Source organism: Carcharhinus amblyrhynchos, chromosome 12 (genome assembly GCF_965287045.1).
Source record: "Carcharhinus amblyrhynchos chromosome 12, sCarAmb.v2.hapA, whole genome shotgun sequence".
NCBI lineage: Eukaryota > Metazoa > Chordata > Chondrichthyes > Carcharhiniformes > Carcharhinidae > Carcharhinus > Carcharhinus amblyrhynchos.
In genome coordinates this window covers 5,669,208-5,681,825 of record NC_137335.1, presented here as the reverse complement: position 1 = coordinate 5,681,825, position 12,618 = coordinate 5,669,208, and the positions used below count along the sequence as shown (strand labels likewise).

Genomic DNA, 12,618 nt, shown 5'->3' with positions numbered 1-12,618 from the left:
TAGCTTGGCTAGTAACAGGAAAGGTCCTCCCTGTCAGATCCTTCTTGGAGTCTTGTCCCATTTGCACATTGCCATCGAGATGACTGTGGTGAAGAGACTGTTGTCCACTTCCTTTTGGAATGTGCTTTTGCAAAGGAGATCTGGACAGAGAGGAGGTAGTTTTTGGTTGAGTTTCATCCCGAGTAGCTCTGTGACGTGGGATTCTGCTCTACAGGCTGTTCCCAGGGACCACACTCCGAGACAAACTTCAACTAGGTGAAATACACTCGTTGTTCTGCCCATAACTTGTTACAAAGTTTTGTCCTGATCGAGTGTTGCAGACAGGTACATTCCAAAATTCCGGACTACGTGCTGAGGAATGCATTAAAGCTCAGGGCAGCTGCTGCAGAGGCAAAATAGGGGAGCGTCACTGTCTAAGACCTTTCAACCACACTAAACTGTGGGGAGGGGAATTGTACAGAACACTCTTGACTCACATTGAATGTATACAGTGAATCACAATCACAATTGTAGGGAAGCAACTTTATCTAGGTAGGCAACTTAAATACTTTTGCACCGTTTGTAATGACCATTGTTTGTAATGTTTCTCTGACTGTGCTGAGGCAGCTTGAGTGCAGCAATATCTAGAGAACCTGAACATTATTGCACTGCGTCTGATGGCCTATTAATCCAGAAACTCAGCTAATGTTCTGGAGACCCCGGTTTGAATCCGCCACGGCAGATGGTTGAATTTGAATTCAATAAAAAAAATCTGGAATTAAGAATCTACTGATGACCATGAAACCATTGTCAGTTGTCGGAAAAAAAAACCCCAGCTGGTTCACTAATGTCCTTTAGGAAAGAAAATCTGCCATCCTATCCTAGTCTGGCTTACATGTGACTCCAGAGCCACAGCAATGTGGTTGATTTTGAACTGCCTTTAGGCAACTAGGGATGGGCAATAAATGCTGATGATATGGAGTTGAGTTTATGTATCTATAAACTGTCTGCACTGTTATATGCTCTGTCTGAGGCCAATACTCTCCATTCACCTGACGAGGAGGCAAACCTCGAAAGCTTGTGAGTTTACTATCAAATAAATCGGTTGGACTTAAACCTGGTGTTGTCAGACTTCTTACAATAAATGCTGGCCAGCCAGTGATGCCCACATCCCACTAATGAATAAAAAAGTTTGTAATGTTTTTTCAGATATTGTATAAATATCTAGGAAAACAAATTGGAAAACAAAAACATCATAGATTTAAAGAACGTAGAGGCTGTATTCAGTTACATACCTCATCTTATGCCACCTCTTTTGTCGGTTCTTTAAAATAGTAATTGTTTATCCTTTTCCAAGCATGAACAGAGGTATCTCACTCCACCCTGGGATACCCTCCCTCATCCTCAGTAGAGTAATTCCTCATCCTTGAAGATTTTAATCTCCATCTCAATACACTTCATTCATATAAATAATCCCATCGATAATCACATTTGTCCCCTCAAAAATGACCATTTCACATGACCTTTCTATTCCCATGGCCTTCATTGCAGGTGAATGATCTCTGACCACTTCTTATTTCAGTGTTCCTACTTCCCCACTTCCTTATGATTTCACCTCCAAAGTCTCCCACATGTCACTTGCAAACATACCATCAAACTCCCAAATGCCGAGCTTTTTTTGGGCTTTCATTCAGAGACTATCATCTGTACAACTCCCCATTTTTGATGCCCTTGTCAAGGCTTTACTCTCATTCAGGTCATCTCCACTGGTTTGGCCCCCCCCATCTTCTCTCATGTTTAAGGTATGCAAATCATAACTGTATCTGGCACACAGCTGAACTAGTAGGTGTGCTACACTGATTTATTATTGTCACATGCATTAACATACAGTGAAAAGTATTGTTTCTTACATGCTATACAAAACATACCGTTCATAGAGAAGGAAACGAGAGAGTGCAGAATGTAGTGTTACAGCATAGCTAGAGTGCAGAGAAAGATCAACTTAATGCAAGGTAAGTCCATTCAAAAGTCTGATGACAGCAGGGATGAAGCTGTTCTTGAGCCAATTGGTACATGACCTCAGACCTTTGTATCTTTTTCCCAATGGAAAAAGGTGGAAGAGAGAATGTCTAGGGTGTGTGGGGTCCTTAATTATGTTGGCTGCTGGCAGCGGGAAGCGTAGACATAGTCAGTGGATGGGAGGCTGGTTTGCATGATGGATTGGGCTACATTCACAACCTTTTGTAGTTTCTTACAGTCTTGGGCAGAGCAGGAGCATAGCAAGCTGTGATACAACCAGAAAGAATGCTTTCTATGGTGCATCTGTAAAAATTGATGAGTTATAGCTGACATGACAAATTTCTTTAGTCTTCTGAGAAAGTGGAGGGCTTTCTTAGCTATAATGTCGGCCAGGGGACCAGGACAGGTTCTTGGTGATCTGGACGCCTAAAAACTTAAAGATCTTGACTCTTTCTACTTTGCCCCACTATGGATGAATAAAGAATTAAGGGCAACACTGAAATTAAAGAAAGGGCATACATTAGGTACATGGACAGCAAAATAGGGGATAACAAAAGGATATATGAAAACCTTAAGTCAAAACTTTTAGGAAAGCAAAATTACATATAAATATTCTACAGGCAAAAGAAAAACCACACTAGTGATAGGGCTCCTAAGGAATACACACAATAAACTCCAGTTATAACAGCAAAATGACAAAAATATTAACTAATTATCATGCCTCACTATATACTACAGGACCTATTGACAAAGTGGACATAACAAGGGTTTTAAAAAGATGTGGAGGTTTGGGGAGAAAATTGATGAACTAATCAACTGTTGGCAGATAAACCCATACTCCAGAAGGATTGAACAAGCACACACATTAAAAGTAGTTAGGGAAGAGAAACCTGAGACACTATTTCATATATAAAACAAGTGAAGAGACCATGTGCCTCTGTCATGCTGTGTTAAGTTATTACAATTATGCAACTCTTCCTTGAGACTTGAATATCAACCAGACAAAGCTGAAAAAATAAATCTTTATATTAAGAATTTCCATCTCATTTTAAGAGACCAACAGACAAAATACATTATCTCCAATATGAGCCATATTACGAGCTCAAGCAATTATCTTAAAATTTGTTATTAGTGTGGCTATTAGCACACTTAGGGTCGTTTAGTCAATGCTGCTCAATCGTAGAATCATGTTCGACAGGAGACATTTTTGGGTTTTGCAAGGACAGGCTGATTGTGTACTGTCTGTACTTAGCTTATTAACGAACAATTGAAGGAGCACATTATGGTTCAAGAAATGACATACTTATGCAGAGACCCATTCTCTGCAAACAAAAAGAATATGTTCAAGCCTTGCCTTTTTTTGAATTACAGTAAGAAGTCTCACAACACCAGTCCAACAGGTTTATTTGGTAGCACAAACTTTCAAAGTGTCACTCCTTCAGGTAAGGAGTTGTGTTCACAAACAAGGCATATATAGACACAAGCTTAATTTACAAGATAATGGTTGGAATGTGAGTCTTTACAGGTAATCATGTCTTAAAGGTACAGACAAGGTGAGTGGAGAGAGGGTTAAGCACGGGTTAAATAGGTGTGTATTGTCTCCAGCTAGGATAGTTAGTGAGATTTTGCAAGCCCAGGCAAGTCATTGGGGTTACAGATAGTGTGACATGAACCCAAGATCCTGGTTCAGGCCATCCTCTTATGTGGAACTTGGCTATTAATTTCTGCTCAGCGATTCTGCATTGTCGTGTGTTGCAAAGGCCGCCTTGGAGAACGCTTATTCAAAGATCAGAGGATGAATGCCCATGACTGCTGAAGTGTTCCCCAGTAAGAAGTCTCACAACACCAGGTTAAAATCCTGGTGGTTCCGAAAGCTTGTGGGTTTACTATCAAATAAACTGGTTGGACTTTAACCTGGTGTTGTGAGACTTCTTACTGTGTTTACCCCAGTCCAACGCCGGCGTCTCCATATCAAGTGATCCCCGACAGGAAGAGAACACTCCTGCCTGGTGATTGTCAAGCGGTGCTCATTCATCCGTTCTCTGCATGGTCTCAATTACCCAGTGCTTGGAGAGCCTATAATTCTTTGTTGTTTTCTCCATGGCAACGCCTCAGCCAGCGTCAACCTGCCAACCAATCACCATCCTTTTCTCCCGTAACAAAAAAATGGTTGTAATTGTTTGAAATTTGACATTCTTGCATTTTTCCTCGGTGCAAGACAAAATGTTTCAGCAACATGTCTCTCTTTCAATCAATATTCAAGTTCTGTACTACCAAGCAATTACTAAGAGGGTGCTGCACAGTCTGAGGTGCTGTGTTTCAGATGAGATGTTAAGCTGGGGCTCCATGGATGTAAAAGATCCTATGGCACTGTTTCGAAGAACAACAGGAGAATAAATCAACGTTGCAAAAAAAAATTATCTGGTCATTATCACATCACTTGAGAGAGTTTGGTCTATGCACGTTGGCTGCTGTGTTTTCCACATTATAGTCAGCGAAGTAAGTGTAGTCACAGTGATAAAGTGCTTTGAGATGTTTGGTGGTCGTGAAAAGTGCTACATAAATGCAAGTCTGTCTTCTTTTCAAAAACTTTAATGTTACATCAAATTCCAAAGGAATGCAGTTCCCTGAATATATCCAAATATAGAATAACATTTGTATAAAATGTTAGCTGTATTGTTCCAAAGTTCCTGTCTCTTTAAATTTAATTTGAAGTTTTTGAGTACAGTTTTTGGACAATGGAGAACAGTATTTTGCCTGAATGTTGAACCTTTTTTTGCAAATCTGGAGAGGGCATTAAAAAAAACCATGTTTATATTTTTCCTCATCACAAATTTAAAAGCTTTTGCCAATACAATCTCCAATATTTGATCTTTAGCTTATTTTTCCCATGTGATTTTATATGAAAGACTTTACTGATGGAAGGCACTTTTTTAGTGATGCCAAGTGATGATGCCAGAGGAATACACCCCATATTAGCATCACCAAAGCACATGTGAGCATGAACAACAAAGAGAACTGGTATACACAACATTTCGAAGTTTTGGATTCCAACTGTGGGCAGGAGAATTTAATTCAAATGCATCTATTGATAAAAATACATCCTTCCATTTAACATCAGTGATATTAGTCCTGCATGTACATTAAACTAACTCAACAACTGACTTTGGTAAATCTATTTTCAGTGAAGTTTATGTACATTTTTAGCGATCAAAGTACATTTGCAGCAATTAGAATGAATTTTCTTTTTTTGCACACATTCTATTACACAGTTTTTTGTTTCTTCCGAGCCTGAAATTGCTCAGTTTTTGCTTTGATCGATTTTACAAGCAAAGAAAGTGTGTCATCTACTGGTTTCTTCATGGCTTTCGTTGTTTCCTCTCCAGTAACCTCACTTTCCTTTCTCCGGAGTGTTGCTGCCTGCCTCTGCTGCTCTCGTCTTTGCCTTGACTTCTCTTCCAGGATAGACTGCGTGGCACTAGTCTTCTTAAAACTGGGGTCTGTAGGGTCCAGGTTGAAGAGGTGTGACGTGTATAAGGCTTGAAACCTTGGGTCAGCAACATCCACCTGTAACAAAAAGTCAAACGTAATAGCTTAAACCTTCATTCTAGCTGTGCGGTTTTACAAGAGGTTCATTGTTTCAAATTTAGGCAAACTTTGCTCTCCATAGTAACACGATTGTGCTGTTCAAAACTTCTTACGTAATTTTTCTATGTCAGATTGTCAATGGAAAAGCATTCAATGCAAAGCCCCTTTCTTATAGAATCCTACAGTGCAGAAGGAGAGCATTTGGCCCATCGAGTCTGCACCAATCACAATCCTACCTAGGCTCTATCTCCATAACCCCATGCATTTACGCTAGCTAGCTCCCCCTGACATTAAAGGGCAATTTAGCACGGCCAATCCACCTAACCTGCACATCTCTGGACTGTGGGAGGAAACCGGAGCACCCGGAGGAAACCCAAGCAGACACGGGGAGAATGTGCAAAGCCACAGGAACAGCAACCCAAGCCAGGGATTGAACCTGCGTTCCTGGCGCTGTAAGGCAGCAGTGTTGCCTTCTAGTTTTCACTCACAGCTCATTGTGCCTGGGCTGGTTTCCTGAATGAGCCATGAAGTTTTGATTTTGTGAACAATTAGCCACTCCTCCATTGAATCTTGTACAATTTCTGTTTCCATTGTGTTTGTTTTTTGGGCATTTGATTCTCCAACAATCCGCTGCATCAGCAAAATAAATTCTCACTGCTCTCTTTGATCTTTCTGCCCACTAATCATACCTTGTCCAGTGGAAATGCCTTTCCTAGTTTACTTGATCGACACTCCTCTTAATTATCTTTGCTCTAACAAATGGACCCCCAGTTTCTCTGGTTTCTCTTCATAACTGAACCTGTGTTATGTCCCCATAGCTGAAAAGAATTGTTCTGGGTTTACTTTCATTGTTGAATTAAATAAAACCATAGAATTCCTACAGTGCAGAAGAGGCTATTCAGCCCATCCGACCTGCACGGACAACAATCCCACCCAGGCCCTATCCCTGTCACCCCACATATTTACCTCACTAATCCCCCTGATACTAAGGCACAATTTTAGCACAGCCTAACCTGCACATCTTTGTGGAGTATGGGAGGAAACTGGAGCACCCGGAGAAAACTCACGGAGACAAAAGAACAGGAGTTGAAGAATTAATTCCCAGACCTTGTTACATTTGGTTTGATTAAGGTCGATCTGTACTTCAAAATCATTTCTAATCCTTTGATACCATTACCAACACAAATCGCCAATTCAAGTCTTGAATACTTCAACTGATCTAGAACCTGCAGACGAGCTCCAATTCTTGTTCTGGATTCCCTCAACTGAGGAAATTGTTTTTCTGCATTTGCCCTAGAGAATCCCAACAAATCTGCTGTGCACCTTCAAGGTATTGAGAGAGCAGTGGAAGCATTTCTTGTCAGACAGTATACAAGTCATTCTGGCTCGTGGCATATCAATTGCACTACATCATACCACCAAGGGGAAGCAGTGGTGTAGTGGCATTGTCACTGGACTAGTAATCCAGAGACCCAGGGTTCAAGTATTACCATGGCAGCTGGTGAAATCTGAATCCAATATAAATCTGGAATTGGAAGTCTAATGTTGAAACCATTGTCGATTGTTGGAAAAACCACCTGGTTTTCCGATGTCCTTTTAGGGAAGAAAATCTGTTGTCCTTACCTGGGTCTGGCGTACATTTGACTCCAGATCCCCCAACAATGTGGTTGACTCTTAAAAGCCCCTCTGAAATGGCCCTAGCAATCCACTCAATTTATGGACAATAAATGTCAGCCCTGCTGGTGATGCTCAGGACATCACAATTTAAGGAGAATATTGCTTGAACTGTAATAGCATTGTCTTTGTGTGGCTGACATTGTGGTTGTAGTTGGTCCTCTCGACCATAAAGCCATATCTGGCTATCCATCCATCCATCTCCTGACCTACGGACCAGGAGATCGTTACCCCAGAGTCAGATTTAAAGCACTCTATTCTCCGTTGTCTTTGAAATCTATTTTAACATGAATCACATCAGCAATCCACAGCAGGATATTTTTATATTTTTGACAAATATACAAAGATAGTGGGTAAGATTATGCGGCCACATAGGCCCCAAAGAAAAGTACAGCACAGGAATAGGCCCTTCGGCCCTCCAAGCCTATGCTGATCATGAGGCCCTAACTAAACTAAAAAAAACCTTCTGCCCTTACCCAGTCTATATCCCTCTATCCATGTACTCATCCAGATGCCTCTTAAATGTTGCTCATGTGCCTGGTTCCACCACCACCTCTAGCAGTGCGTTCCAGACACCCACTACTTTCTTAGACCATAGACCATAGAATTTCAGTTAACCATAGAATCCTACAGTGCAGAAAGAAGCCCTTCGGCCCATCAAGTCTGCACCGAACACAATCCCACCCAGGCCCTACCCCCATATCCCCACATATTATACCCACTAATCCCTCTACCTACACATCTGCGTCAAAAAACTTATCTGGCACATCTCCCTTAAACTTTCCCCTTCTCACCTTGAACCTATGCCCACTTGTAATTGACAGTTCCATCTTGGGAAAAAGCCTCTGACTATCCATAGCCCCAATATTGGAAATTCCAGCACAAGGTTAATGGACCTTTAAATGGTCTGCCAAATTTTCTGTCTGGTCTGCTAAGATTTCTGCAGTGGGTGGGTAGGACTGGAAAATTTGCTTAGATTTTATTATAAACTAATCTTAAAACAAAGAAGCATTAAGTGAATAATAATTACCTTGAAGTTGTCTTCTTCCAGAAGTTCCTTCTTTTTAATTAATTTCTTCTTTTTACTCTTGCTGAGATTCTGATGTGCCACTATTTTGTCATAATTGAAGTGCTCTCGGTCTTCTGCCTCATCGTCCATCAAAAGCAAGGACATCTTTGCCTGGTAATGAAAAATTTTGAGTTGTAAATACAACTAAACATCACTCCTTGAAGATTTAATGCAGAAACCTGATAATTAAGGCAAAAAATGTACAATGCTTGGAACAGTGTCCAAACATAGCTAAAAGCCCTCAAAATGAAAACTCTAATCCCTGTTTGTTCAGACGTTCCTATCCTCCCATTGGTTCCAATGTTCCTATCCTCCCATTGGTTCCAATGTTCCTATCCTCCCATTGGTTCCAATGTTCCTATCCTCCCATCGGTTCCAATGTTCCTATCCTCCCATCGGTTCCAATGTTCCTATCCTCCCATTGGTTCCAATGTTCCTATAAGAACATAAGAACATAAGAAATAGGAGCAGGAGTAGGCCATCCAGCCCTTCGAGCCTGCCCCGCCATTCAATAAGATCATGGCTGATCTGTCGCTGCTCAGTTCCACTTTCCCGCCCTCTCCCCATAACCCTTAATCCCCTCTCTTATCAAAAACCCATCAACCCGCGTCTTAAAAATATTTAGCGAGGCAGCCTCCACCACTTCAATGGGCAGAGAATTCCAGAGATTCACCACCCTTTGAGTGAAGAAGTTCCTCCTCAACTCCGTTCTAAACCGCCCCCCTTTTATCTTGAGGCTGTGCCCCCTAGTCCTACTGTCTTTTTTGAGCGGGAAGAGTCTCTCCACCTCTATCCTATCCATCCCATTCATCATCTTATAAGTCTCAATGAGATCTCCCCTCATTCTTCTAAACTCTCGAGTACAAGCCCAGTTTATTCAGCCTCTCCTCATAGCTCAACCCCCTCAACTCCGGTATCAGCCTAGTGAACCTCCTCTGCACTCCCTCCAAGGCCAAAATATCTTTGCGCAGGTGCGGCGCCCAAAACTGCACACAGTACTCCAGCTGCGGCCTCACCAATGCCGTATACAGCTGCAGCAAGACCTCCCTACTTTTATATTCAATCCTCCTCGCTATGAAGGCCAGCATCCCATTCGCCTTCCTGACCACCTGCTGCACCTGCAAGCTGGGTTTTTGCGACTCATGCACAAGGACCCCGAGGTCCCTCTGCACCGTCGCCTGCTGCAGTTTTTCGCCCCGTAAGTAATAGTCCTTCCTACCATTCTTCCTACCAAAGTGGACCACCTCGCACTTGCCAACATTAAATTCCATTTGCCAGTTCCTGGCCCATTCGCCCAGCCTATCTAGATCCTTCTGCAGACTCTCCACACCCTCCGCACAATTTGCCGTTCCCCCTATCTTGGTGTCATCAGCAAATTTCGACACCCTACACTCGGTTCATCCTCCCATTGGTCCCGATGTTCCTATTCCCTGTTGATCCCGATGTTCCTATTCCCTGTTGATCCCGATGTTCCTACCCTCTGTTGGTCCAGATGTTAAGCCATACTGGCTGTCCATCGTTGCAGATCCTAAATCAAACGTGCAATTATCAGTTCTTCTCGGAGGTAGGGGCAAGAGAAGCACAGGAATGGCATCTTGAGGGGAATTGCTTGATAGAGCAGACGCAGCACAGTTTCGTTAAGGGGAAGTCGTGTCTGACAAATTTACTGGAGTTCTATGAGGATGTGTCTAGGGCGGTGGATAGAGGAGAGCCGGTGGATGTGGTCTTTCTTGATTTTCAGAAGGCGTTTGACAAGGTACCTCACAAGAGGTTATTGCAGAAGGTCAGGGGACATGGAGTTGGGGGTAGGGTGTTAGCGTGGATAGAGGACTGGTTGTCAAATAGGAGGCAGAGAGTGGGGGTCAATGGGTGCTATTCGGATTGGCGGTTGGTGACTAGTGGAGTGCCTCAGGGGTCGGTGCTGGGGCCTCAGCTATTTACCATTTATATAGATGATCTGGAGGAGGGAACCAAGTGTATGGTGTCGAAATTTGCTGATAACACCAAGATTGGTGGAACAGCAAATTGCGCGGAGGGTGTGGAGAGTCTGCAGAAGGATCTAGATAGGCTGGGCGAATGGGCCAGGAACTGGCAAATGGAATTTAATGGTGGCAAGTGCGAGGTGGTCCACTTTGGTAGTAATAATGGTAGGAAGGACTATTACTTACGTGGAGAAAAACTGCAGCAGGCGACGGTGCAGAGGGACCTCGGGGTCCTTGTGCATGAGTCGCAAAAACCCAGCTTGCAGGTGCAGCAGGTGGTCAGGAAGGCGAATGGGATGCTGGCCTTCATAGCGAGGGGGATTGAATATAAAAGTAGGGAGGTCTTGCTGCGGCTGTATAGGGCATTGGTGAGGCCGCAGCTAGAGTACTGTGTGCAGTTTTGGGCGTCGTACTTACGCAAGGATATTTTGGCCTTGGAGGGAGTGCAGAGGAGGTTTACTAGGCTGATGCCAGAGTTGAGGGGGTTGAGCTATGAGGAGAGGCTGAATAAACTAGGCTTGTACTCGTTAGAGTTTAGAAGAATGAGGGGAGATCTCATTGAGACGTATAAGATGATGAATGGGATGGATAGGATAGAGGTGGAGAGACTCTTCCCGCTCAGAAAGGACAGTAGGACTAGGGGGCACAGCCTCAAGATAAAGGGGGGGGCGGTTTAGAACGGAGTTGAGGAGGAACTTCTTCACTCAAAGGGTGGTGAATCTCTGGAATTCTCTGCCCGTTGAAGTGGTGGAGGCTACCTCGCTAAATATTTTTAAGACGCGGGTTGATAGGTTTTTGATAAGAGAGGGGATTAAGGGTTATGGGGAGAGGGCGGGAACGTGGAACTGAGCCACGACAGATCAGCCATGATCTTACTGAATGGCGGGGCAGGCTCGAGGGGCCAGATGGCCTACTCCTGCTCCTATTTCTTATGTTCTTATTATGAATTTCTACAATTCACCCAAGGATTGAAAATCAAAAGCGTGAAAGTAAATAACTTGAAAGCAGAGAAAGGCAGAAGAAAGAAAAAGTAAAGCATGACATTACTAGCGTGTAAATTTATTTCCCCTGCATAAATCTTCCATTAAATTGTTAATTTTCAGCTTTTTCATAGAATCCCTGTAGTGCAGAAGGCCATTTGGCCCATTGAGTCTGCACTGACTCACAGAGCATCTAATCCAGGCCCACCCCCTGCCCATTCCTGTAACCCCACGTATTTATCCCACTTTTCCCCCTAATCTACACATCTTTACACTAAGGGACAATTAGCATGGCTAATCCCCCTAACCTGCACATCTTTGGAGTGTGGGAGGAAACCCACACAGACAAGGGAAGAACGTGCAAACTCCAAGTCAGTGACCCAAGGCCAGAATCAAACCTGGATCTCTGGGTGCTGTGAGGCAGCAGTGCTGACCCACTGTGCCACCCTTTTTGTCACAGACCTACAGCTTGGATGAAAATGTCATGGCTGGTCAATGGGCAGAGGGAAGGGCAGGCAGGAAGGAAAGAAGGGCTAGGATTTATACTTAGTTTCCATACAAACTCAGGTTTGAAAAACCTTTAAAACATGGTCACAAAAGGATGCAGTGACAACTTTGACAGGAATTAGCTTCTCATGCGAAAGATGAGGTATCTCACTCATGCCAATATACATGATGTTGCTCAATTTTTCCAATATGGAGCTCATTCTGACCTTTTCCCTTTCCAAATCATCTTCCTCCTCTGGTGTCAGCGGTTTATCCTTTGGCTTTTTGATCTTCTTCTGTGTCTTCATTTGCTGCAATTCTGCAAGTGAGAGGAAAACAAAGAACAAAACATAAGGGTTGGCCTGAATTCCAATTTTGCTTGAATAAAAGACCCCAGCATTTTTGAAATATCTCAAAATGCTTCTCGCAGTGAACTGCAAAATGCAGCGAATGTTATTGCAAAGTGGAGAAGCAAAATGCAACCACTGGTAAATCAGAATACAATCTGCCTAGTAGATCATTTTCACTGCTTTATTGAATATATAATGACATCATTTAGCAGCACCCGTGTGACTGATGAACATGGCCGGCACTGGGTCCCTGGTTAGCGCTTCTGCCTCACAGCTCCAGGGACCTAGGTTCGATACCCGGTTTGGGTCACTGTCTGTGCAGAGTCTGTACGTTCTCCCCAAGTCTGCATGGGGGTTTCCTACCACAGTCCGAAAGACATGCCGGATAGGTGCACTGGCCGTGCTAAATTCTCCCTCAGTGTACCCGAACAGGCGCTGGAGTATGGCGACTCGAAGATTTTCACAGTAACTGCATTGCGGTGTTAATGTAA

General features: G+C 43.2%; 1 protein-coding gene across 1 annotated transcript in view; it reads right to left on the bottom strand.

The window, feature by feature from the left end:
* Positions 1-4,574: 4,574 nt before the first annotated feature.
* The window catches only part of esf1 (ESF1 nucleolar pre-rRNA processing protein), a 62,429-nt gene continuing 54,385 nt past the window's right edge, over positions 4,575-12,618 (bottom strand). The window contains exons 13-15 of the mRNA XM_080200008.1: positions 12,005-12,096; positions 8,291-8,440; positions 4,575-5,565 (exon numbers count right to left, since the gene is read on the bottom strand). Of these exons, the coding sequence (XP_080056134.1) occupies positions 5,263-5,565; positions 8,291-8,440; positions 12,005-12,096 (545 nt within the window). The 3' untranslated portion in view covers positions 4,575-5,262. The remainder of the gene's footprint in view (positions 5,566-8,290; positions 8,441-12,004; positions 12,097-12,618) is intronic.